Source organism: Orbicella faveolata, unplaced genomic scaffold (assembly GCF_042242905.1).
Source record: "Orbicella faveolata isolate gen_17 unplaced genomic scaffold, um_ofav_v1 contig_2, whole genome shotgun sequence".
NCBI lineage: Eukaryota > Metazoa > Cnidaria > Anthozoa > Scleractinia > Merulinidae > Orbicella > Orbicella faveolata.
Window position 1 is genome coordinate 14,219,702 of NW_028301547.1, and position 27,990 is coordinate 14,247,691.

Consider the following 27,990-nt stretch of genomic DNA (forward strand, 5'->3'; position numbering starts at 1 on the left):
CCGAATGTGATGCATTGTGGGAGTAAACCAAATATGGCGGACGACTGTTGCTTGATGTTTCTAAGTTTTTAACTTCATATTTTTGCATAAAATCGCATTGAAATGGCTACGAATGGCTGCAGAAACTTCTTAAAACAAGCTGGCATTCAGGTAGGCTTATATCAGTTTAGTGAAATAACATTGAGCGATTTTATCTTTATTTATTTGAAGTTATTTAGCATGTGGCTCGCAGTTTCTTGCCAAGTTTTCGGCCAGTTTAGTTCATAATTGCCTTATGTTGTACTGTCAAAACGGCTGAAAACTAGACAAAACGTATACTTCAAGATTCTATTTAGCCCGAAAGCATTGCCAAGGCCCTGTTAAAGGTTTTTGGGATGCAGAATATTTGGGGGTAAAATTAATGGGTTATGGGCTATTTTAGAACAGATATCAGGGGATATCAAATAAGAAAATTTTCAAGTTTTGATAGATTAAAATTGACAGCAAGAAGGACAAAAATTAACAGAATGTGGAACACTCACACTCATCCCATCGACCTGACCCCAACCCCCGCCCCCTCCAGAGTCCAAGACGACCAATTTTCCAGCTTCTTCTTCGGACAAGCTGTAACTATGATGTACTAGCCCAAAAGTCATTCTCACTAGCTCCCCAAAAAATTTATCTCTTAGAGTACTTCTGTAAATATTTGAATTTCCTTACGATTTTTCCCAGGAAAATTCGCTTGCCCATTGGGCAATTGCAAGTAAATGACAGAGTCTACTAGTCTGATTGAACAATCCACTAGTCCCAGCCTCTTATTGCCTCATACTTTCCTTTAAAACTTTTGGCTTTTGGGATCAACCTCTGCCTTAGAATCTCAAATAACCCCTGTTGGGATGGGCCGGTTTGGATAGTTTTTTAATTTTTTTGTGAAACCACACGATGGAGCCTTATTACCAATTGTAAGAGAATATGAAAGAGAAGTTTTGAAATGATTGTGGTTTACGCATGACTTTTTTCACAGGGCCTTAATAATGTATATCGAAGTGGAAATCTAGGAACTTGTCGCAGTGTGGCATGTTTCCCTGCGTTTGGTGTGGCACCAGCTGTCTCGGGGATCCTTGGAGTCAGATATGCATATCAACCCAAACAAAAACAGCAACAGAAACGCAATGAAGTACCAAGTTACAGAATAGGAGTCACAAGAAGCCAAGACTCACTTCACACAGGTTCTGTCAGATAAGAATGATTTCTACCTGTATATATACCTTGTTTACCAAATCCAAGGGCATTACTGGGAGAATATCATTCCAAGGTCTTGACAATGCAAACTAAGCAAGGCAAGGTCCATACAAAAAAGACTGAGGGCCGATATTCTCTTAGTACGGTCCCGAGTTAGCTTGGTTAATAAGAGATTTATTACATGACTGAAAATGTTAAGAACTAAAATGCTACGATCACGGACTTGAAAAACATTGTTAACTTCAAGCGCTCAGTTCTGATTGGAGCCTACTAAGCATACACTCACATCTAATATGAAGCAAAACAGAAGGGAAAGAGAGTTGGAAGAAGAAGAAAAGGGATCTTTTATGTCACAGCAATTGTTTTCAGAAACATAAGCCATAAAACTACAGTAAATCTTCAAGAGTGATCATGTGGGATCATTTGGAACAGTGCCTGGTCCAATATTACAGTCTAGTACCGACAATGGAGCAATCTGATTGGTTAATTTTAGTTATTGGCCCTCTAAAGTAACTTAGTTGGGTAATAAATAGTTATTATATACAGGTGTACAGTAGCTGCCTCACTATACAATGGTCATGTTTATTTACCTAAAAGTTCAGGCCCTGTTTACACAGGTCCAGACAAATTTTTGTATGGACGAATTTTGTTCCTGGACCGCCTGTTTACGTGGATCCGTGCAAATTCTGTTACAGATTACAGTGGTGTTTACATGGATCCGTGCAAATTTTAGACCACTTGCGGCATTTGAATGGCTTTTTTATGTCTCTGTTGTGATTGTTTATCACTAGTGTTTTACATGTAAGCCAATCATGTTGCAGCTGATGCAGTACACGGCAAATCAAACATGGTGGTAGTCAAAAACTTTACATGGTCTGATGAAGAAATTAATTTGTTGCTACATGTAGTTATAGACTACACAGTAGGAAAAGCAGGGGAAGGAGTTGATTGGGAAACAATCAGGAGCAAGTATGAAGACGCAACCAAAAATGTTTTTGGAAAAGTACCTTGATAACGACAAGGAGAAATTCCCCCGACGTACCACTCATCTCCTCATATGTGTAATCTGCTTTTGTTTGTTTCTTTTGTCTTAAATTTAACAAAATGTAACAAACCAGGGACAAAATGTAGCAAGATGTTTCATTTTTGCTAACCAGGCAAAACATAACTAGATTCCAGATCTCGACCGCACTATCTGAGCAAAAAGTTGCACGGTTCTGGTGTTTACACTAGTCCGTACGAAATATGGAACCATGCCGGTTGAAAAGTTGACCTGCTTTTTTCAGGTCCCAAACTTGCATGCTTAGCCGTTCAAAAATTCATCCAGTTCCACCAGTCCCATGTAAATGGATGGTAATCCGTGCAAGTATTTGTCCTTGCAAAAATTTGTCCAGACTCATGTAAACAGGGCCTCAGTCATGGCCTGCCACATGTCAGACAGTTGACAAAGTTCTGGAGCTTTTTTCATGAAATATTACCTTAGGAGATGATATTGGTGTTCTGATGACCTCTTATTTTGAGATGTCTTTTATTTGGGCTTCTAACATTTTGAGGTGTTAAGTTTTTAAGACCTGTTGCAACTAGCATTTGTTTGCCATCTTAGTAAATTGAAGACGTTGAGAATGATGGGCATTTTTAAAGGAAAAGGAAAGTGGGTGGGAAATCCAGAACATGTTATTTTTGTTAGATTTTGCTCATGAATAATTTGATGTCAGAACTGGCCCAAGGAGGAACATATTTGGCAACAAACTAATGTGTGTACTACTGGGGTGTCTTGCTTGTGGAGCTGCAATATTCAACTGTTTTCTTTTCTCTATTATGACTCCGTTACAAATCATACAATGTTCTTGTGGCTTTTTAATTTACTGTGTACGTGTATGTGTGTTCAGCTTTAAATTGTAATAAAATAAATTGACATTGTGATGTCTGTTGTAGGAAGTTTAAAGGGAAGCCTGTGGGCATCGGAGAGACTATTGGATGATATAATGATACGCAAGTTTGTGGAAGGAGTTATGCACGAGTTTGTGGAATCTGAAGTGGTCATCAAGCGCAGAGCTAACAATATCATTCTTGTGTTTCTTGTGTCAATATATGGGGATGTAAAAAAGTTTTATTTCCTTGTAGGATTCACAGAGAAGCTTCTCACTGAACTTTTAGGATGTATTGTGAAAGTGGAGGCACAGTCGTATTCTGGAAGACAGTCTTAGGGTCAGTTAGGGGATAGCATGTAAAACAGTCGGCTTTTCATTTGGTGTTTTGTTTTCTTTTGTTTTGTTTTGTTTTGTTTTGTTTTGTTTTGTTTTTTTTGGTTTGGTTTGGTTTGGTTTGGTTTGGTTTGGTTTGGTTTGGTTTTTGTTGTTGTTTTTTGTTTTTTTTTTTTTGTGTGTGTGGTTCAAAGTTTTTTTTTTTCCGTCCAATGACAAGACAGGCATCAAAATGGCTGCTTTTCCAGGCCAATCAGAAGAGCAGGTGACAATTTCTGGAAGCTCTTTTTTGAACGTGCCAGATATGTTTTAATGATATTTTGTTTCTACAATCGGCCAAAATGGACTAACCAAGGAAAGGCTTGAGCTATGACTGAATTTCATACTTGGTGTAGATTATTGTGATTGACGTGGTTGGAAATGAAGGTTCAAGCCATTTAAGTGAAAAGTGATTTTACCCACCGCAGTTGCTTCCTGTTCAAGACCCTTATCAGGCAGAAGTAAAGAACACTCGAGATCGGACACGGCTCCACTGATGCATGTAAATCTGTACATCTTTCTGCACTTCTAAATACAGTAAAAGAAACAGCCCCGAAGAGTAATTAAGCCCCTAGTCCAAATGTGTTTGTAAAATTAAACGAAAGCAGTAAAAACCCACCACTTCATCATTCTGATTGGTTTATTTTACCGTGTGGCACTAAATTTTTGCGGGTTCTATAATTTTTTGCGATTTTTGCGGGTTTTTTTCATGATCCGCAAAAAAAGTTCCCGCAAAAAATAATTACCGCAAAAATTTGCTCCACTGGCGAAATAATAAATATTGAAAGCCTTTCGTTCAGAAATAAAACGATGACAAGACAAACAAAACGTTCAGAAATAAAAAAGGTTTTCAGGGAAGGATCGTCTGAAGCTACTCCATTGAGAAGAGCATCTACAATTCCGCACTGGATTACTGTGTTTTACATCTCACTTGTAAATTGTATGCAGTTTAATTTAAAAATGCGAAAATGTTGTAATTTCAATAAAACGCGACTTCCCGAAAATCGCAAAATTATTATCCATCTAGAAAAACCAGTCTTTTGCAATCGCAAAGATTAGTGCCCCCCGATTCGTAAAGAAACGACACAGTAGCTGTTTTCTTCAATTCCCGTTTCCGCCTAATATTTTAAGAAAACAGGACTTCTCTGTTATTTGGTGTTTTCAGCTATCCAAAGGGAAAAAAGTGAAGGACTTATAGTTTAACTCGGACGTTTAAAATACGCCCAGATATTCTCGGTATTGGACTGGAACTAGCTTGCAACTGAGGCTAATGCAGGGAGCCTTTTCAAATGCAAACGAATTAAAAAATGAATACTTTTTTAATGATATTCCCCCGCATGAGCTTCTATTACAAGTTTGTTTCAATTTAATAACTGCCCTTGTTCACGATCATCTACACGTACGTAACATCACGAGGGTGCCCTTCCTCTTAAAAGTCCTAACAACTTGACCACGCCGCCTGCCCTTTGTGGGAGGCAGCGTGGCCGAGTGGTTTAGGGCGGCTGGGGCCTGATTCTCGAACGTCCCGGAAACTTTTCGGGCCCGCAAAGCCATTTTTTAGCAGGAGCCCAGTTTTTAGTTAATCTGTATCTAGAAACAGAAAGGTGTGTACGCCTGAAACTTCTTGTATGAAGGGAACTTCTGGTCATATTAAGAATATGTAAATGAAACAGCTCTGTTATCATAGGTTTGAGACTGACTTTCAGTACGGCTTTCCGGGTGCGAAAACTTTTGGGAACCTTCGAGAAACGGGCCCCTGGTGTTGTAGTCCGGAGGTCCCGAGTTCAAGGCCTCCACTCTGCCACTAGCGGTATTTGTTTGTCTGTAGTCCCGAGTTGAAATCCTCGGTCACGCTTTGTGTATAGGCAACTGGTCTGCCTCCTGCCAGTTGGGATTTTTAACTGTCACAGAAGAGAAATACCCCCAAAGACTATAAGTAGGTTTATGCGTAATATTTGCTCTTCTGTATATCCTCATTGTAAATTAGTTCCGCCCGTTTCGCACTTTACTTAGAATTGTAAACTTATCGTAATCTACAGGAAATGTCATAAGATAGCAATGTATGCTAGATTGCGAACAGGCTCTCTTTCGCTCGAAAACCCATAAGATCAGTGTAGGATGAACGCGAAAATAGCGAGCGCGATAATCGAGCGGCAAAGCCGCTCGTTTCGTGCTCCCGCTGTTTCCGCGTTCGACCCACGGATTGAAAAGCAGGAGGAGAGACTGCTTTCAGTCGAGCATTCGGCCAGAGATTAATGGCTCTTAACAGCGCTTCGAAGCTCGCTCATCTTTCCTCGCCGACCGATTGATGTCCACAGCGATTTCCAGCGGAAAGAAATCAGGGGGAAAATAATTAAAATTACAGACGCGATGTTTTGGGTAGCGTTTCTCTGCTCTTTAATAATTTTCGCTTTACTCTCAACGTATTGTTTTGTGAATCACGACTCCACCGTTCTAGATTTGTTTACTAAAATTGAGTTCATTCAAATGCCGCTCTTCATTCATCAGGTTAAGTGTTCTTTTATTAGCATGCATGATCACACCTTCGTTTGCTGCGAGCTTGATTGAAAACAACGGCGCTCTTTCAAAACTAAAAAGTCACACCTCTTTTATAAAGTGCCGCGCGCTCGACTGAAAACAGTTGAGTCAAAATCTGGACGCTCCGCGAACACTAAAAAAATTGAAAAAGAATAACTTCCATGACGATCGCCAGGTTTCAGAGAAAGATTTATACGCGCGAAAACAGAAATTCGGTCACACACTCTTCACTCTAACCACCGCCCGGTCGACTTAATAAAAAGCAGAAAAGTTATAACGCCGCACGAATGACAGACAAAGAATGTTTTCAGCAGCATACCTATTAAAACGAGACGGAATTAGAATAAAAAAGGATTTAAACCGGGGGTTGTATTTAGAGAGACGTGGTCCGAATGCGACACATGTGGATAATTAGTTTTTGAATTGTGATCACCTCGATGCGCACAGCGGCGGTCAATTTTGCCTTGGGGTACACCGGTGAGAATTGACTTTACGAGAGAAAAAATTACGCTGCCCACCCCCAAGTGCAGCTTAATTGTTATGCTGAAAGTTTTGCGAACAACGGCGACGATTTAGGCTTGGCTTCGGACGAAGTCCCTCAGGGCTACCAAGAACAAAAGGCTATCCATTTTTGCTGAAAGTGAGATGTTGAGCCGGAACAACAGACCATTTCTTGATACGGTATCTTAGATATAGAATAATTACAAATTCACACATAGAATGGAACTTCTCTGCGAGTTTTAAGATTATTTCTAGTCCAATATTTTGTTTAATATCGTTAATTTATTGTTCTCAGATATGAAGCAGCGTATTGTCAAATAACACCATTATTTACATACCTTGAGCAATTTCCTCGAACTTATCTTGAACGGAAGATCTAAACGTTTTGCAATTTCCTTTACGGATGTTGGTATCGATACTTAGTTGTTTATTCAGTTTTGCTGTAAACCTTAAAGTTCACCTGCTATTATTATCGCACTGTGAGCATATACAAGCAGGCACGTACTGTATACTATTTGATCTACCTTGATTTTACCTTGAGTTACCCCCTATTAACTATACCCTGAGTTACCTTTGAGCTATGTACCACGAGGTTTAATCTAAAATAAAGAAGACAAGAGAGTTCCAGATCTGTGAGAGTCCTTGCTGATTTACTGTCCGGCTGACGAGAGACAACGACCCTGTACCTTTGGCATTGAGTAACGAGTGCCGTGCAGCGAGCCTGTGCTCTTCCAAGCTTTCCCTAAGACAAGTCCGTCCGCCGTTATTCCTGTATTCAACAGCACCCAAGCTGATAGCCCATATCCGTCCCTAACCGCGCAGTTCCGCACTGAAAACCTTTCGTTACATATGTCTCGTTTATTTGAAATATTTTTTTCCTTTGTTTCAGTGGTATGCCTGTAAACTAGCTAAGCTTAGTGTTTGTATAACTAAGTGCATGACCACTGTAAACAAGATTTACATTTACAAGTGTCACGTACTAATTTTTCTCTCATCGCGCATAAATTCTAAGCCCTGTCCAAACGAGTAATGTCAGGCGATCAAACACGATCAAACATTGTCAGGTTTGGTGACCAAACATGTTGACGTTGCACTGAGTGGCCAAACGATATCAAACATGTTTGAACAAACAAAATGTTTACAATGTTTGACGTCGCGCAAATTTTAACAAGCACGATCCAACAAGGTGTCCAAACGGTCACCAAGCAATGTTTGATCATGTTTGATTGCCAAACATTTCCCGTTTGGACAGGGCCTAATATCTATAATAAGTAGCTAGTGTGCGAGCAGGCGTACATTTACGTTAGGATCACATACGCGTACAGCATATTTCATGCGCGAGCGGGGACCCAAGAGGGTCCACGATACGAGGAATCGTGCAAGTGTTTCTCCCATCTGTAAATTTTTCAATTTCACTTTACCTTAGCCCAGTAAAATACCATGCCTGTAAGGCCAGGAAGATGAGAAAACTGTGGATCACCTGCGTTTGATGGGAAGCCGTTAGATCTAATCCTGCCCGACTGACATGGTTATTCATCGGTTTGTTTCATAACGTGAACATGAAGGTAGAGCCAAAGTTGACTTCGTACATGTCGGCAACACCCTGCAACACGAGGCAACACAACGAAAACTATAGAGTTTCTGTAAGTCTGTACGCGTTCTCACTGACACACCTACGCGTACGAATCAATAGGCCACGTTCGATATATCAATATTCTAACATCGATCCGAAGCTTTGGGGTCAAAATTGCAATTTTTTAAAGTTTCATTTGTCTTTCAATTCCCAAAAGAGACTTGGATACAAAGAAAATACCACCAAACATAGAAGTTTGTCCTGAAAGCCTCGGAGCCATGTTAGAATATTGATATATCGAATGTGGCCTATCACATTCATGTCGATCATGCCTAAAGAGTCATGTCGCCCGAGGTCACCTCGCCCGAGACTAGAGCCAGGTCGCCCGAACTCTTTAGATGTTACCCGAAAATGTTGAGTGATGTCGCCTGATGAAATATCATGTCTACTAATCAGGAGAGAGTTGAAGTATAAACTGATAGCGAACCGATAAAATATCTCTAACCAAGTCTCAGTAATTTCGGTCTGAATTTTGAAAGTTTCATTATAAACAAAAGTTAAATCGACATACTGAACATACACGCTTTAGACATAATCCAGCACTAACAATGTTTTATTCCATTCAATTTACTGTTTTACCAAATTTACAACAATGACAGCTAAATGATAAGTAAACTAAGTGTTACACCCTGAAATAATTGTCCTGAAATCGAAGGCGTCTTGCCGACTCGTGCCCAGATTAGCGGGAACGTATGGCGACAAGCTATTGCTTGTACGTTAATTTTAATTAATACCTTACGACAATATAAATCGAAAGCGTAAAAAAACTGGCTAAACTTAGTAATAAATCCAAAAATCTCAGTTCGTTATCAATATATCCAACAATAACAATACCAACCTTTTACAATACTTTATCCTTGATTCGAATACGGTGAGATGATACATTATGTTTGTGTTTAACTATGCCTCAGAAATGTCCTAAAATCGCATAAAACCTGATTAACTTACTAACATCAACAGATTAACTCTCTCTGGCTGGGCCGGGCGTCAAATGGGAGCATGCTTTACACACGTAAGTGATCCTCTGGCTGAGCACTTGTTTGAGGCGTAATCTTCCCAGTTCGCAAAGAGTTTTGCTTGCAGGTTTGGATATGTGCGGCGCTGTACTCCCTGCAGTTTCCGGGTGTTGACAAGGTGAACTTGCACGGTACAGATGGCGGACTCACGGGCTCTTACGATACAGCAGCTGAATAAACAAGTACAGCAGGACAATATTTTATGAGTACTTAACGGGGTATGTTTTAAACAAACGTTTACGCTGAAACGTTGGAACTTCAGACCGTAATTTCCATCGGGCGACATCGGGCGACATGACTAAAAATTTCAGGCGACCTGGCTGTAGTCTCGGACGAGGTGACCTCGGCCAACATGACTCTCGGGCGACATGACAGGTTACCACGGGTACGCGTGTGAGTGCACGTACACTCGTACAGTTTCAATAAACACGTGCTCTTCGTGAGTATTCTCAGGCTCGCATAAGCCCATACTTAGCCCGTGCGGCCGCTCGCACACAAATGCGCAAATGGCTTGTACCATTTAAATTTCTGCCCGCCCTAGTGTCCAAGCCTGATAGCGTAGTAGCCGGTGACCAGTTGCTTTTAAATGTTCAAAGCTTTTATGATATCTCTTCGGTATTGCCGGTAAGTACCTGTTGCGGAGTTTACTCTTTTAAAAGGCCCAGCCATTCGCACGCGCAATTTCAACCTAACATATTGCATCATTGAACAATGTTGTAAGATGCTGTAAAAGAGCTGGCCAAACACACTCAATAGTTCAGATACAACCCAACAGAAGACATATTGCGTGTTTCTATCGAGTTTTAGTAGAACTCTACTAATTGCGTTCGCAGAACGCAGTTCACAATCTTGGGCGTCCTCTGGTTTCAAGGGTGACTTCTTTTGAGATGTCTGCATTTTCTACGCCATTTTGAATGACGTCATATGTCGTACGTCGTATGTGCGAAGACTATTGCGCACCTCATGGTTGTCGTAGTGGTTTATAGTTTATTTTAAATGTTTACGAACACGATTTTGAATCGCCTTGTGAACAGCTATATTTCATTGGCTGTAGTTTGATTGCATTTGTTGATTAGTTAATTCCAGCTCAGTGTTTACCCGGTCGAATATTGTTCGCTCGAATATTATTTGGAATCGATGGAAAAGTATTCTCAAGGCAAGATCCATGAGAGTGAGCCTGAACTATGGAACGGCAATGTAAAACTACTGTCTACATTTATTCCATACAGTGGCTGGAGGTCGTTTACTATGAATCGTGGCGTTGTCTCATTTCCTCGTAGTTTCGGAGAAGGATTGGCAGACATTACTGAATGATACGATTTCCGAGAGGATTAAAATCTCACTCAAAATTAATATTCTCTATAGAGCAGATTAAAATTCTCGAAATTCTTTAATGAACTCGAGATTTCTGTGAAGTGATAGTTGATTCGGCCCCCGGGATTCGGCCTTCGGTCGGCCTAATCAATTCTGAGGATTACCTTGTATTTAAAACATCTTGAGTTCATAATCTTATTGTTAAATAGAAACGCTCATGGAAGTTTGGGGGAATGAAAAATGCTGCAGGAAGGCGAGCCGCAGACAAGTTTTTCCACAGCTTTTTCGGGATCTCAAAAAATTCAAAAAATTGTTGGCACGAGGTGATAGTTGACCTCATCAATTATCACCTCAGGAATAGAAAGCCTAATTCTAATCTAATTCTGACTAATTTCTTTCAAATTAGCGGTTCCCAATTATTTTTCTACATATCTTCTTAAAGAACATGAACATGGAACAGTAATGGGATACCATCTTTTATTTGGTAACTAAAGTGTGCTCCATCTGGCGTTCTGTTTTTATCATTGCGCTTTGTGCCGCTCGTCAACCACAATCCAGGGTTTACCAACCAAGAAGTCAAGGGGAGTGATAAGCCCGTTCAATGCTCTACTTGGTAAATATGCTAAACTGGTCCAAGATGACCAAGATGAATGATAACTGATTTTATAAATATAAAGAATACAACCATAAACGATATATAGTGGGCAGGATTTGCTGATCGCATTAGGACAGTTTAGCCTTCTATATAAAAAAAAAAAAAAACGAAAAAAAACAATGTTAAAAATGCTTTGTGGTGATTAACGCCGGAGTCTGGGAAGAGGCCAACCAAAAGGTCTCACGGAAATTTGATATACGAAACAAAATTAGCAAGATCTAGCTGAGCTAGAGAAGCCTCGCGAAACTGGACTACATAGTTCACTACAGTACGTTGTACATACTGCAGCAGTAGTCAAACCGATCGGGAAGGTACGTAAACAGTATTCCAATGTTTGCTTGGATTAGTGCGTAAGGATTTAGAGTGCTCAGTAATCCATGTCATAATCCCTTTATTCTGGAAACGATAGAACCAGGAATCGCAATCCAGATCATCCTAAGCCTAGCCGTTCCTATCAACGACCCATCAAATGAAGCCACGAGTGGCTTGATTTGAGAACACAATTAAACACGGGTTCGGAGCGTAAAACTCCAGACATTCAATGTCTTCAAGTCCTTCAACATAACAGAATCAAAACAGATGGCATTTCTCAGCTTGGGTCACCGATGTCTTTCAGTAGATCAAAGATTTCAGGAATTCAGTCATGAACGCGATATAGGGTTGCTTAAAAAGATGTAAAAAATGTCAAAGGAAATACAAACCAGCTGATGGGTGTCTGGATGATAGTATATTTTTAGTGTCGCTAAAAAAAATGCTTGGTTGTCAAATGTGAAGTTAAGGTTACTGTAGACCTTCAGGGATGCCTTCCGGAAAATGCTTTCTTTACGCGCTGCTTTAAAGAAAACCACGGCAAATTGTATATCAATGTAAAGCTAATAAACTGTAGAATCCGAAAATAACAATATATTTTGCTATTTTGTTTTGATAGGCACGCGCAAACCTAAAAACGCAAAAATGACCGTACTTGCTAAACTGAATTACCAGCCTTTGTGTTACCGCGGACATTTAAACTGACTGGACATTATCAATCAGGAGATGATGAGCTAACAAAGGGTGTGAGGCTTTTTCGATATTTCTATTGGTTGCTTACAAAATCTCTTTCAAAGTTGGACAATAGAAAATTTTCTGACTGCTGTTACTCAATGGGACGTCACAGGAATAATATTTCGATTTTCGCAAAAGCCTCACAGTCTTTGGTGCGCTAATATCTGACGAACATTGTGGCCAAGTTTCGTTAAAATCCGATCAATCTACATACCCTATTAATTCATTTGAATAGAGGTAATTCACGCAAAAATAAACCTTAAGTTTTCGGCCTCGAAAGAAATTCACAGTTTTAGATCAGTTTTCGCTCCTCACTGAAGCGGTTGTCAACGTGGCCATGCCGCCAACCAATGAAACGCAGCTTTAAACTTTCCCAGCGGGCTACAGTAACGCTTCCCGGGAATGAATGTGCAATGTTTACATTTACAGTATATCTTTACATCGTCTGCCGTGAAATATTCAGCATCTAAACCGAATCAGCAGATAAATGGTAAAGAAGGAAAAGGGAAAAAAGACGAATGCTAGCGGAATAGCCTTGAACAGGCGTCGAGTGCAGATATTTACACATTTACGAAAACAGCTAAACGCGCAATTCATCGGCCTGTTTGTTTTTGTAGAATATGGAAAAACACTCTATAAAGTAGGAGGAAGAAGCGTTTGGAGCTGTCTTGTCAGACATCAGCGGTTAAATTCGTCGGTAATTCCGCGGCAATCAACTTTTGTGCCAGAAGAAGCTAGAGCAGAGCATCGACGAAACATTCGCTTGCGATTTGCGCTCACGTTTAAATGTGGAAATGCGAAGCGCTTAGTCTATCGCTTAAGAGACGAAAACAATCAACAAAAACGAAGATTTCTCTGCGAGAAATTGCAAGACGTAAACAAAAGAAGCGAAATACGACTCCGCGGATGAGATCAGTTGCCGCGAAAATTGTTACTGCTCAACTCAAAGGTTGACACATTTTAATTCGCTTATCACAGTTTGTGGTTCATTGACTCGTTTTAAGAATTTACGTTTTTGAGGATAACTTGTTCGCGTTTTAAGTTTTTGACATATTTTTTTTGGAAAATTCAGATAAAGTAAAAGTCTTGAATTTGGTGTAAAAAAATAATTTTGGACAAGATAGGCCCTTGAAGGTCTACAGTAACCTTAATCAGTTAACACGAGTCAAATGTAAAGTTAATTCCAGTTAATGTTTTTTTTAATGTCATCAGCAAAAATTGCGAACTGATTTAGTCCCTGCTCGTTGGTCTATTTCAATCATAGGTAAAAAGACGAATAGGAGTATTTCTTTTAATGATGACCAATGGTCAAAAAATATATATAAACCCCGCTCAATCATTTTTATCTCTCCAAACTCCCCAGAGACTTCAAAGAAGACGAAGTAAAACTTGAAAGAAATTTGTCAATTTTTTTCCCTCAACTTTTTTTTTTTCATCGCTTGAAGTGATCAAAAGTTTGTAGCTCACTTGGTGCGCACTTTTCAGTAACACCGCGTGTTCATATTAAAATGCAGTCATATATGCACCAACGAGAAAAAAATGGACAAATATTAAATCAATGAACAAAAACTTTGGTCATACGCTACGCTAAACCTGTTTTATTTTCAAGCGTGGCGTTTACCGTCTACGCGTGTCTCCGAAAAAGAGTGCCTGTCGACCTGATCGCAAGTAATGCGCCGAAATGTTTACGACGAGGAAAATGATAACGGTCGGGCAAAGTTCAGTTTCTCTTTTTCTTAAAAAAAATATGTACGTTAAGTTCTGCAGCACTTAGAGTTTGTTTTCCTTTTGTTTGTTTTTTTCCTCAGTGCCACAATAAAAAGGCGTGACTTTCACTGACACATAGATTTACAATCACTGGATATCTTGGCAGGATAATGAGGCAAGTGGCGCATATATCCTTTGTATTGGTATTCCTGGCGACTGGCATTCAGTCTCGCCCTTTGGATGAACGTAAAAGTAACGGACACCCAACCGACCCAGGATGCTCCCCTCCTCGCTGTCTTCACGAGTCAAAATGCTATGCCGATGGGGAAGAGATGAGCAGAAGATCTGACGGGAGTGGTGGGTGCCACGGCCTCCTTTGTAGCCATGGCCAAAGTGTTGCATGGGATGACTTCAACTGTGGTCAAGCTACAACTGTGCCTGCAACAACACCAGGTGGTTGTTTTAAAGAGGGAGTTTGGTACCCCAAGGGAAGTGAGATAAGTCGAGGATCGGACGGCCAAGGATGGTGCTATGGGGAGATTTGTGGCGATGATGGAAAAGTACAGTCATGGGACGACTTTCATTGCGATCGAACTACAACCGAACAACCAACCACTGTGATCTCCACAACCTACCCATCTACCCCTACCCCCACACGCAAAGGGTGCTACTATGATGGTGCTTGGTACCCACTAGGAAGTTACATCCGTAATGAGTCAAATGGCCAAGGATGGTGCTATGGATTGTATTGTGACCATCATAGTGGGATCATTGTATACGATAACTTTAATTGTGACCCAAGTACCACTCCTAGACCTACCACTATCCCATTGGGTTGTCTCCAAAATGGCATTTGGTATCCACCAAGCAGCGACATCAGTCGAGGATCAGATAGCAATGGATGGTGTTATGGACAGTATTGTGACGAAAATGGCCACGTTGTAGCATGGGATGACTGGAATTGTGGCCCAGTGACCACAACTGAAACCCCTAGCTCAACCCCTTCCCCACCTCCTGCCCCAACCCCTTCCACTTCTGCTACTACTACCCCACTAGGTTGTCTACAAAACGGCATTTGGTATCCACCAGGCAGTGAGATAACCAGAAAATCAGATGGTAATGGATGGTGTTATGGACAGCTTTGCGACCAGAATGGACAGGTTGTGGCATGGGATGACTGGAATTGTGGCGAAATGACCATAACAGAAACCCCTAGCTCAACTCATTCCACTACTCCTACTCCATTAGGTTGTCTACAAAATGGCGTTTGGTATCCGGCAGGCAGTGAGATCAGCCGAGGATCAGATGGAGAAGGCTGGTGTTATGGAGAATATTGTACTCGTGATGGTAAGCTCCAGCTATGGGATGATTTCAATTGTAAAACTTCCCCGCCAACAACTCTCCCTACAACTTCGCCCAAAGGGTGTTACTATGAAGGCAAATGGTACCAAACCGGCATCTTTGAAGGAACTAATGTACGCGGGTGTAGATATGGAGCACAGTGTGGTTTGAATGGCCAAGTGACAAGATGGGAAGAATTTGATTGTCGGCTCTAATTATCAACTTCAATGTCGTGCTTGGCCAAATAAATACAACCATGCATTTTAACACTGATTTTGCTAACTCTTTTAAAAAAGGAAAGAAATCTTTGATTCAAGAATTGAAACACGTTGTAATGTTTGGCTTCCTAACCTCTTGTAAATGTGACCCTAAATTCTTAGTCTGTGAATTACAGTGATCATTTAATTAAAGCTGTTAGGCAGTAGATGTGCTTTCAAATACTGTTGATTTTTCAAGCTAGTTCCAAAATTTATGTCTATATCTATATATCGAAGGTAGATTGGATAAAAATCTAATGCGTGAAAATTTATTAAAAGTTATCGAGAAGTTCTGTTGTTTACATTTATGCAGTTCTGAGCACAGTTTAACTTTTATGGCTGTGTAATTTTTAAGAAATAGAAAACCTTTTGTGTTTCTATCAAGTTTTATAACATAACTAAAGCAAAGCGCGCGCTCTGATTGGTTAATTTAGCGTCTACTATTTGCCCATGGGTGTACGCTGCTGACGTGTGTGCTAATGTTTACAAAGCAAATCTTTTGACAGACATTGTTTCCAAAGTAATGGCCGACGTCCTTCTGCCAGAAATGCGAAATTGTCTTCACAGTTGTCTGAAGATGAAACTTTATCGAGTTACTGGTGTGCAGTCGGTTGTCATGAATGAATTTTCGCGGGCTTGTTTTCTCTTGTTATGCAAGACTACACGAACATTTTTCTGTGATGTAGCTCAATAAAAGGACTTCTGTTGTTCCAATGTCTCAATGTTATGTTATAAAACAAATGGTAAACGCCATAGCGTGCACTATTGAGTTATGGATGCACTTGGGAGGTTTGCTAAGCACTCAAGAAGCTAGAGTCGCACGAGGCTATCACCTCGTGCGACTCTTACGCTTCTTTCGTGCTTAGCAACCTCCCGCGTGCATCCATAACTCAATAGTGCACGCTATGGCGTTTACCATTTGTTACTTAGTGGCCACTCATCCGTACTCTATCGAAAATCCAGAAATAGTCAACTCAGCTAAACTTGGTTGGCTATTCGCTCATAGAAAACTTAGGCTCATAGTCCAACTGCCAAATAGGAAACATAGGCACGCAAGGCGTGCCAGAGTTATTTTTTTGTGTGAAGTGTCGGAGATAGGAGCATTCATGGTACAGTAATGATTTGGTAAATTTGACGTTTTTTTTGGTTGCGATGTTACATCGGTCATGGTAAGAATGTTTGACTGAACAAACTACAGTAATCTGACACGTCTCCAGATTAATGTAGATACCATCTTATTTTCTAACAGGCAATTTGATTCGTTTTTTGATACAACCCGCACTGTGATTGGTGTGACACGCGCACATGCATACCTCCCTCACTCACCGAACACATAACCCTTCCAACCCCCAAGAGGAATTTCTGCTCAAAAATACTCAAGTTAATTGAGAGACTTTTTCGCATTTTATACCAGTCGTAAGTTTACTTTTTTACACAACACAACACAACTTCGCCGAAAATAGAAAGAAAGAGAAAAAAACCTGTGACACGTTGAAAATCTGATTTAATTAAATTGCCCTTTAACTTGGTGCCGCGCAGTCTTCAGAGAACATTTGAACAGTTTTCATACTTTTTACCTTTAAAAATATCGGACTGACATGAATGTCATCAAATAAAACTTTTAAACTGCTACTGCAGAGAGGTAAAAACCGTCCAGAAATGAAAGCTTCTTTTTTGTTTAATATCCTGGAAACAATAGCCGATAACTTGTCAGCTCTAATTGAATTTACTCCCATATAAAAAACAAAAGTGTTAAGTTACCATTTGTTACTAACCAGAAATAACTAATCGATGATCAATGACATCAATTGGTAATCAATGAGTAATTGATGAGTAATCAGTTGATTAGTCATTGATTATTGGCGATGATCAATGAGTAATCGATGAGTAATCGAAGCCCAAAAAAATTGTGGACTATCGATTACTCATCGATGACATCGATTACTCATTGATGTAATTGATTACTCATCGATGACCCATCGATTACTCATCGACTATTATACTGCGCACGAAAGACACTTTTCTTGCTGTCTTGTACCATTTTTTTTCGTTTGTGATTCTTTTATCTGTGTTAGACGCATTTTTCCTTTATCTGAAGTTCCTGTTGACGATGTCGAGACGGAAAGTCCTAATCACAAATACAGATGATTCTCAGTTGTGCAATATTTCATTTTACCCAACTCTTTATTTAATAACAAAACAACTGAACAGTAACCAACCAGTCTGAAAATGAAACTAACAAGTACGCTGACAAGAATCGACTACGTGGTTATCGATTTTTTTTTTGTGGGTGTTTGTCAGCAAAGTAAAACTGCTTCGGCTTAGGGAAACATCCGTCATAAGCAGTTACATAACCAGCTTGAGTATTGAATATTTGTACAAGTTCCGACTTTTGGCATTTGAGCTAAACGCGATTTCTTTATCTTTTAAGAGTTGTTTTAGAACCGCTATTGTCATATTTTCGGCAGGTCCCTGTTTCAAACGGCAAAGAGATACTGGGGACCCTTCTGAAGCTTAATTTCCATGTACTACTTAAGCTGAAAAGAAAAACCTGGAAACATTCGTTTACATTTAAGTTGTTTTAATTTTGTTTTTCTTCGCCAAATACGTTTGCAGCCACGAGATGATATCGATGAGTAATGGATGAAATCAATGACTAATCGATGACCAAAAATTTTGTGGCCCATCGATTAGTCATCGATTACTCATTGATCATTGGCAATAATCAATGACTAATCAACTGATTACCTATCGATTACCTATTGATTACTCATTGATTTCATTGATGTCATCGATTAGTTATGTCTGGTACTAAAGATAGCAAACATCTCCTGGTTAAGAGTGGTGACGATTCGTCCGCTCTAATTGAATTTACTCCCTTGTGAAAAACCAAAGTGTCAAATTACCCTTTGTAACTAAAAAAGAAAAATATCTCGTTATATTTGCATGCAACAAGAACAAAACAATCGTCACCTGCACTTACTATTGTAAACGTTAGAACTGTTTCAAATCTCGTCCCCTCTAAAACATGTCATAAGAACTAGAAGCGACGATTCGTGACCTCTAATTGAATTTACTCCTTGTAGAAAACAAAAGTATCAAGTTACCTTTGTAACTAAAAATAAAAATATCTCGCTGCATTTGCATACTACTAACTCACGAACTGTTTCAAACCTCAAGGCTCATCTCGTTCATTTAACTAAAATTCTCAGCCTAACCCACAGAAAATGTCGAAGTAAACCCAATATATGAATACTTCCTCCTCTTCTATAGAGGAATGAACATGGCCGTTCTGAACTCTATCGGGATCAAATCTTCTCACATACCATTTACTTTTACAAGAAATTTGATTGGCTGTTTATAGTAGATCCAATCTGATTGGTGTGACATACATACATCTCTCACTCACTAACTCATCCATTGCCCCGTCCACAACATACCCGACGCGCCGACTTAGAGGTATTTTTTTTTACAAAAAAATAACTCAAAAAGGAAGTCTAGAAGATTGGGAAAATAAGGAAAGATGCAAGAACTGACGAAACTTTGGTTTCTCACAGGTTCTAAAACATTTTTTGGCTAAGAACAAGACACTTTGGAGGAAAAAGTATGACTAATCTACTGTTTTCAGATGAAGTGAACTAGATTGCCCAATTCCCTGGTTAACATTCCGACTGGAACACACAGTAAAAACAGCAGTGAATAACTTTATTCTCATTATTTACGCCTGTAGCGAGTTTGATGAATCAGGTGAAATCAAGTCAACTGCTGTGCCAAAGAAAAACTTAATAGGCCATTTCCGAATTACCTTAAGCCTCTTTCTCAAAGCGAGTCTTGGTGCCCATCCTTTCATATGAAAATGAGATTCCCATTCATATGCAAGTTAAACTCATTTTCATATGAATGGTTGTGCATCGGGCCCTGCTTTGATTGAGGGCCTTACGGCAACTCTGAAATCGGCAATTAAAATTAAAGTGATGATGTACAGAAATGCAATACTTCTATTTCTTGTCACTGAAATTAATGCAAGAAAACAAAGAGAAAACACTTTTGTGATAAAAAAAGAACAAAACAAAAAACAGAACACAGCCACACAAAAGCAGGATTGCTTGGTATGTGAGGTACATTTACAAATATACCTCGGAGTCAATGAATGATGACAAGCTTGAAATCTTGTAAAGACACAAGATTAGAAAATCAAATAGAAGTAAAGTTACATCATTCTGTTGTTAATTTTCTAAACACAAATGTTCAAATTTTTTATTTTAGTTTCATGAATCATTAACTTTACACATGTATGAAAGAAAGCATTTTATGACAGCTTACATGCAAGATTTTGAACCAGTTTACAGGCATGAGTACAATGTTCACTACCAAACCTTTCCATAGCATTATCATGGCACAATGTTCAATTACAGAATGAAAGGCCTATGAATAATAAAGTGCACAGTGGAAATCTCAGCTAGCTATTCATCAGAAAGTGCATATGGCAAAGAACCAACACATGTCTTATCAAATAAAGCCAGTCAATTACAATTATTTACTTTATAAACAGCCACATAATGTCCTGACAAGGAAAATGTCACTCATATAGTAAAAGAAGAACCCTGGAAGATACACACTAGTTAATCTCCACTTTCCACTTGGTCCAGTCACCCCCTTCTGTATCAAACCAAGCTAAGAAAGCAAGCAAAACCCACAGTCAGCAAAAAGGGTCTCTTTGTTGTAAATAGCTTCTCAGATTAAAACAAAACCATTTATTCCATACTTAAGAGAGCACACAAATAATGAGAACAGTTCCCTAATCTTAACAATTGATTCAACTGCAAAGTACAAAACTTGTTTGTGGACAACAAGTTTCATTTTGGTCTTGGAATTAGTGTTAAATTTAATTATTTCTAAGAAGGTCTTTCCTTCAAGAAATATTCGGTAGAAAAAAAGCTTTGTGCAGCTCTGTACCATGTTTGGGGGTCACAAGCTCTTTCTTTATTTGTTTTGGTGAAATAAACAGGTTGCCAATGTTTGTAAGCCAGGTTGCAAACCATAATTACTGGAAGGCACGTTCCAGTCTTCACCAAGCAACTAGGAGTATCAAGATTGTAGTCTTGATCAGTAGGAGTAAAGAAAACTAATGATGACAGGTACTTTTCAAGTTTCCTTTTTAACATCTCTAGGTTTTAACTTTATATAAACATTTGTTAATTGTACAGTTTTCTTAACAAAAATTATCAAAGTACATGTAAATAAAATTGTTACCCAAAACTTTCTACAAGCCCTCAGACTGGCAAATGTACCCACCAGGGCTAACAGAAATGCCAAGCCCTGTTATAGATTGTATATAGAACATTTTACAAGAAACAACTTATAAAAACAGGTTACTCACTATACTAGGCATAAACTGCTGTAAATGTAACCCTCCCTGAAATTAACATAACTTACTCTAATGCAGAATTTGTAATTCAGAATTTGTTGTTTCTGTAGGTGTCAGAGCACAGTATACATAATCATGCTGGAAATAATTTAAAGTGCAACTAACTCCCCAATTTATTTTTCCTTAAATGATATCTACTAGTTTTCCCAATTACTTCAGCAAAAAATTATCTTGATTCATTGATAAAATCACCACATTCCTACAGGTGTTTAAAGTTGTAATTTCTGTGGCCACGACCCAGCAAAGTGGGATCTGGGTCAGGCTTCTATTGACGTCATCTGAGGAACTGGGCTGAAAGCACTCAAGAGACATTATTATGACTGGACTTAGAGCACTGTGAAAACATATTTGGGGCATTCATGACTCATAGTTTGTCAAACATGGACAAGACTTTTAAATGAAAGATCTAGAACTGTATCATCTAGCAATACAATTCAGAGTCTAGCTACAATTAGGATGGCCATGATGTATATTATTATTTCATCAAATACTATATTTTCAAGATTTACCATTCACTCTGTTGGGATATCAGCAAGAAGGAGCATTCATGCAGTGATTGACATTCTACTGGGCTTGCTTCCAGTTCAAAAATTTGTGAGAAAGCATCATCGAAACGGGCAATTTTTACCATGGAGTAGCTAAGTGTAGTCACAGGAAATTTTGCTCCAAGTTTTTCACTCAAATTTCTGAGTATTTTTGTGCATATCTCAGGCTCCATTGAGCCAATCACCCTGATCTGGGAATCATTAGAAAGATCTTTTCCTCCTGCAGAACTTGAGTATAGATGATGCCAATTTTGGCCAAAAGTGATGACGTCAGAAGTGGAACGAAGGCCAACACTCATCACAGCCAGTTATGTCCAGCACAGGAGTCAATGGGTTAATGGAGGTCCATTAGAGCAAGAAAGGATTGTCACTCACTGGTCATGGTCAACCTCAAGTATGTTTTAAATCGGCGGATTGAGCTAAATGATCACTCACATTGAGCTGATGAAATTGCCAATGAACATAAAATGCTCAGTAGCCTGTGTAAGTTTAGAAAGAAATTGTCATCGTGATCATGCAAGGTCTGAACTACGCTGCTTAGTAGGTCTTAATCTGCCTTGAGCAATCTATACCACCAATGGAAATGCAAAAACCTGGGGAGATATATCATCTGCATAGTACTGCAAAGTGGCTCGTATAGTGAACAACTGTGACCAAGGTCTTGAAAATGCTGCTCAAGGCTGCAGGCCGAGGGCAGCATTTTCAAGCCCAAGGTCACAGTTTTTCACTATATGGATCAACCCTAAGCCAGCAAGTAACATCATTTATTTTTTTCCTGCAGTAAATTGGCATACAAGTAGGTTTGTTTAAGCAACTTTGTCACTGAATTGGCTTATGTGCTGTCTACAAACCATCGTAAAAAAAATTAACAAGCCAATGAGCGAGTAACTCGGATACTAGACAACGAAAGATGTATTACAGGAGAGATTTATTTCAAACTACCTTATGTTAGTTGCATCTAGTTCACTAAAATTGTTTTTCCGGTGTGAAATTTCCTGCAAAGTTTGAAGTTGTACTACAAAAACAATTTCAATCAGTCGTTGCGAATCAATCAAAATCAGACTTTTCTACCATAAATTGAGTAGCAGAAAGCAAGGAAATCCATTAACTGTATTCCACAGAAATTCTCTTAAATACAGCAATGATCAGAGAGGTAAACTCGACTGCAATTGACAATTTTTTTGCTTAAAATTGTGCGGCAAGAGAAACACAAGACTACACACCATTACAGTGCCAAGCTACAAACAACCAAACAAACTCTCACAACTTCAAAATACTCAATTGAATTTACTTACAGTGACTTTCCATGCCAGTTAAAAGTGAATAGAGATAAACATGCATCAATTAATCGTCAATGAAAGTGCAAAAAGGGCAAAGGTTGACCATTACCGCTAGTTCACTCATGAAAATTGACCAACATGACAATTTCACCTGTGCTGTTTCCCGCTATTACCATGACTGTGGTCAGAGATAGGAAAATCTGGACCGTGCTAAGAACCAATCAGATTGCAGGATTGGTTACCATGCTCTCTTGGACAAAAAATAAAGGGTTTTCTCGATAGCACCAAACAAGGCATACACAACTCTCACACATGTGAAAACTAAAAAGGTGCAGAATCCCATATTGCAGGCTTGTGTCCACAGTAGGCTTGTATAATCTGTCCAATTTACACATTGCTATAATATTGTAACCTTCAATGTAGCATGTGATGGCTTCATAGAGAAATTTTCTTTTCTTTTTCTTTAAAAGGGAAGATCTAATACTGTGGAATTCCCAAATGGGGGTTCCCATCATTTTCCCCTTGAAATTATAGCCATAGTCATAACCCAAAAGCGAGATTCTGGAACCACTAGAACCCTTCCCTGGCTATGCCCCGGTGATGATGTATACTGTGCTCTGTTACCTACATAATATTATTAACCAGAATTTTGCATATTTCAAAATAACTTCAAGGAGTGTTCAGTGCAGGAAAAAAAACACGTCCACTTGCCCAGGGCAAGTAAATTTTGCTCTTGGGCAAGTGAAAATAGAAGTTCAGTGGCCTAGTGGTCTCAGTAGTCTTGTGAGTCTGAATAAAAATGTCAGCTTGATAAATGATAATTTCTAGTCAGAAGCTGTTTCAAAACTTAAGACTGCAAGATTAGTTAACCATTAGGTTGAAAGCATGGATTAGTAAGGAATCCAAGCATACTTTGTTCGCATTAATTTTGTCCTCTGATTTCCATACTGGCCACCATGTTGGCAAGTAATATTTAAGTGGGGGCAAGTGAAAACTGAAATTTACTGGCCCACTAAGAGGGGTATCGAATATCCCAATCAATTTAAAAGTGCTCGCAAAAATTAGATGAGTGCTCGCTCTCTTGTGCTCGCAAAATTTTTGCAACTGCTTGCATGCTCAGATTTTGGAGTCTGGTAGCTTTTAGCTTCTTCTAGTGTGCTTAGAAAGATTTAGATCTCCCTGATCGATTGAGAGTCCACCCACTGACTCCCGTGAAGCTAAATCAAATTAGGCATAACTATGGCTGGGTGCGCTGCTGGGATTGGTTGAACCACGATAAGATCTTAACATTTTGATGCCTAGCTTTGTGCATGTTGTCTTGTTTTGGAGGAGTCAGCCAGATTTATTGGCGTAAAACAATGTTTCCTTTTAATAAATGAGAGATTCCGGCTCGGAAAATTTATGAAGTGCTCGCTACTTGCCATCTGTATTTTCTTAAGTGCTTGCTGCTTGCAAGGCAAATTTGATCACTGCTCATGCTCGCAAAAATAAATGCTCTGCTCTCATGCTCACAAAGACCATTCAATACTCCTACTGAGCAAGTGGATTTCAATTTTTTTTTCCTGCCCTAGTGTTACTCTATTTCTTTACCTATAAGTCAAGCTTGACTAAAAGCCAAGACCCTAAACTTGTGAAACATGATAGTGGGCAAAAGCTTTCGAAAAAGAAATCGGAAAAATATCAGCTATAAGCCAAGACCAATGTTTCTTAACAAAAAGTTACTTGAGCATTCATTCAAGAAACTGTCCCTCCAAGGAAACTTGTTGAAAGTTATTGTGTAGACTAAAATCACACCTTTTAGAAACATAGCCTAAGAGCAGGCTCACGTTGTGGAGCACAAGCATGCGTAGCCACAAGCGCAAAATTGAGCGGCAAAGCTGCGAGACGGGAAAGTGTGCCTGCTCTGATCTCTGCAAATTTTTCACTTCCACCCCAGAAACCGCAGAAAAAATAGGTCGATTAATTTTCACTGGAAGTACATGTATGAACTTTGGCAGCTCAGATTTCTCGGGAAAATTGTAAATCTTTTTCATAACAACATGCATGCGCGACATCCGTTGTTGATAAAGTTTTGCCAAAGAAAAACCACCAAAGTTTATGTGTAGCAAGGACACACGCTTGATTGCAAGACGAAGTGATCTTGCTTTGGCAGTCTTGTCTTTGATGATGCTGGTAAACAAGTAAACACTTTTGTGTTGTTTCGTTACCCGCTTGCAATCATGTAAGTTTGTAATATTTAACTCTTCCCACATGCAGTTGACAACACGACAAGTATGTCTTGATTCATTAACATACTTTCAGCTGCCATTTCCTGCTCCCTCTCTAGTTTGAAATTTAACCCGAAATAGACTAGAACTTTGTCAAAACATTAGTAATACGGGCACTCAACTCTTCCTCTGACTCTAAATGCGGACAAATTATTTTTTATTGCGAGAACGTGCAGTAAATTACCAACTCCATAGGGATCTAACTGCTCCTCATCAAACATAATAGATTGACAGTTTTCTCACCTTTCCTGCTTTTTGACCAATGGTATTTCACTTCGCTCAGGCGAAGCAGAAATGAAAAAATTACAGAGATCAAAGCAGGCTCACTTTCTTGGCACCTCTTCACCAGACTCCTTAACGCCAGATCACTTTGCTTTTTGCCGCTCGCACATGTGACTCAAAAGTGAACCTGCTTGCAGGCTATTAGAAACAATGAAAAGCATTTGGCATGAAACACTGCGCTCCTGAATACTAATTGATCACAGAATTTATGTGACATTTCCTTTGGTTCTCAACACCTGAGAGAGAAAAAAAGCGATTAAACTCTCGGCTATAAGCCAAAAAACTTTGTTGGGAATTTTTCTGGCCGATTCAAGTCCAAATTTCTGAAAAAATAATTTGGCTTATAGGTAAATAAATACGGTAATATTTTCTATTTGGTAAGCTCTGCTAAAATTGTTTACACAACCCTCCAAGTTAACTTTTTTCCTTAGTGGCCATTTGGCCACTGACTGTTCAGGTTTGGTCGCCAGTGAAAAATTTTAGTCACCAAAATATATGCATAAATTAATAATTAATTAATAATAAATAATAATCTTATTATTATCTAACTGTATTATTCATAACATTTTCCTTGAACCACCAAGTAAATTGAAGTCTCGTTCAGTGAAAGAACTACCTAATGTTGATTCAAATATACTTTTATTGGAATGATTGATGATCAAATGAAAATGAAAATTAAGAAAAAAAGTCCCTTCACAAAACACAGAAATATTTGTGTATATCATTTATAATTCACACAACAGGAGCAGTACAAACGACACAGATTATACCAAGTTAAAATAAGATAGCCTAATTCGCAGCTGAATGGCAGAAAGTTTTCCAATGTTTATCAAGGCAGCATCAAATTCTTGCTGAGACCATAAAGTGAACACTATTTTTACCTTATCACTTATGATCTTTTTTAAATGTTCAACCTCGTTTTCTGCTTGAATAAGCAAACGATATAAAACTTCATCTGAAAATTAAAGACTGCATTGAAATGGACAGAAAACTTCACAATCAAATTGTTTGTCATTTTGAATTTAATATGCGAACCGCAGAACGCGAATACTCAACGCAAAAATACTTTCACAAGTTTTAGGGCAATCACTAAGACGGATATTTTTTATTGATGAAATCTTTGACAATTTAAAAATAAACCCAGGTTCGTTCACACAAGTGAAATTTATTTACAACTGCGAGCCGCTTGCTGTGCTTGTGTTATCAAGTTTGCTGTAAAGTCAAGTATTTTCATGTCCACTGAGACAAAATACGTTTCTCAAATACATCTGGATGTTTCTCAGATATATTGTGGATCCTGTCACCGTCGAGCTTTCCAAGCTTTTGCAATTCCTCTTCTTTTCGATGGCAAATGACCGGACTGCGTGCGTTGTCTCACGCTTCCAGGTAAAATTGTCACATGCCAAAGTTCAGTCGAGTGGAACAAATTTCGTCTCGTCCCAAGCTCAACTGAATGCAATTCCTTGATCTTTGTTTACCGTGTAACATTTCATTTTATTCAGTCTCCATTTCTGTTGGTTAAAATCCCACAACAACTAGCTTTACAAAGTGAATTCTCACTGCTCAGAACATTTTTCTTTTCGCTCCGGATGATAGTCCGCTCAAGCTCCTGACTCATAGGTCATGTTAATTTTAGTCGCTGAGCTGGCGACTTGCGTTCTAATTTAGTCGCCAGCTCCAAAATTCTAGTCACCATGGTGACTAAAATGGTCGCAACTTGGAGGGTTGTTACAATAAAATTTCCTACCTTTCTTTTTGTAAGATTCAAAAGCTTTCTTGTAGTCATTAACAACCTTTCTGCAATACTGTTTGGCATTCACCTCTTCCCGTCTGTAACATTCTTGGACTCTGTCATGGTATATTTTCAATGTTTCCAGCTCTATTAACCTTTCCAATGCCCAACGTTCCCTTGCTTCCCAAAAGGCCACAGGATCCCTGCGGTCAATTTCCTCAAATGTTGGGGATTTCATCATTTCATCATACCTCTTCATGAACTTTTCAGACATCTTGAAATTTATAAAAAGAGGTGGTGTGATGTTACACACAAACAAATAACAAAATTACAAACAGGACATTTTTGTAGCTTTAACAATACCAAACCAACCATACCAGTGATCAGAATTGGTTGGGGAAATTTACAGTCAAAACCTGTATAGTGTATAAATGTCACTATACATAACATAACATAACATAGGACATACATGTACAATATGCACAAGAACCAGCCAAACATCCCCAAACATTTCAAGATCTAGATTTTCTTACGGTAAATCACATCATTTATATTTAAGCTTAAAAACAGTATCCAACGATTAAACAGAAAGCTTACTTAAAACAATACGATCACTATTACCTTTTTATCATGAGAACCGAAAAGAGGTTCTGTGTTAAGTTCCTCCTTGTTGTTATATTGTTGCTACTCGAAAGACTACTTGAAATAGATTCAAGATGGCTTCACGACGAAAGGCGCGAAAAGTACGTCATATAAGATCCACAATGATATCCTGCGTGAACCACAGTCAATCTGAGTCAATGGGATATTTCGTGCACCAAAACAAGCCTTATATAGTACCTACCTTTTTCTGGGTTTTAGAAGCTACGGAAGGGATAAAAAAAAAATACAACTGGAGGGCGTCAAGCAGAAGGGAATTCGATACAAATAAGTCGATGTACAATTAAAGTGAGCATATTTGAAGCCTATATTGAAAGTTCTTGCTT

General features: G+C 38.9%; 3 protein-coding genes across 5 annotated transcripts; 2 read left to right on the plus strand and 1 right to left on the minus strand.

The window, feature by feature from the left end:
* Positions 1–12: 12 nt before the first annotated feature.
* LOC110062981 (small ribosomal subunit protein uS3mA-like) lies at positions 13–4,082 on the plus strand. Its single transcript, XM_020769858.2, has 3 exons — positions 13–150; positions 1,004–1,208; positions 3,157–4,082. Exons 1-3 carry the CDS (start codon positions 103–105, stop codon positions 3,426–3,428), a joined length of 525 nt encoding a protein of 174 aa, XP_020625517.2. The 5' UTR covers positions 13–102; the 3' UTR covers positions 3,429–4,082.
* A 5,529-nt stretch (positions 4,083–9,611) lies between these two features.
* LOC110062984 (uncharacterized) lies at positions 9,612–16,184 on the plus strand. 2 transcript variants are annotated; one of them, XM_020769932.2, is made up of 2 exons: positions 9,612–9,776; positions 13,974–16,184. In XM_020769932.2, exon 2 carries the CDS (start codon positions 14,043–14,045, stop codon positions 15,426–15,428), a length of 1,386 nt encoding a protein of 461 aa, XP_020625591.2. In that variant the 5' UTR covers positions 9,612–9,776; positions 13,974–14,042; the 3' UTR covers positions 15,429–16,184. The 2 variants fall into 2 exon arrangements, with proteins under 2 accessions (XP_020625591.2, XP_089145850.1); XM_089289724.1 differs by lacking the exon at positions 9,612–9,776 and adding an exon at positions 10,770–11,432.
* A 3,504-nt stretch (positions 16,185–19,688) lies between these two features.
* LOC149112075 (uncharacterized) lies at positions 19,689–27,939 on the minus strand. Of its 2 annotated transcripts, XM_089289725.1 has the most exons (4): positions 27,849–27,939; positions 27,626–27,776; positions 27,020–27,278; positions 19,689–20,144 (listed from the first exon to the last, which is right to left on the minus strand). In XM_089289725.1, the coding sequence occupies exons 3-4, from the start codon at positions 27,276–27,278 to the stop codon at positions 20,089–20,091; spliced, it is 315 nt and encodes a 104-aa protein (XP_089145851.1). In that variant the 5' UTR covers positions 27,626–27,776; positions 27,849–27,939; the 3' UTR covers positions 19,689–20,088. The 2 variants fall into 2 exon arrangements, with proteins under 2 accessions (XP_089145851.1, XP_089145852.1); XM_089289726.1 differs by lacking the exon at positions 27,626–27,776.
* Positions 27,940–27,990: the final 51 nt, after the last annotated feature.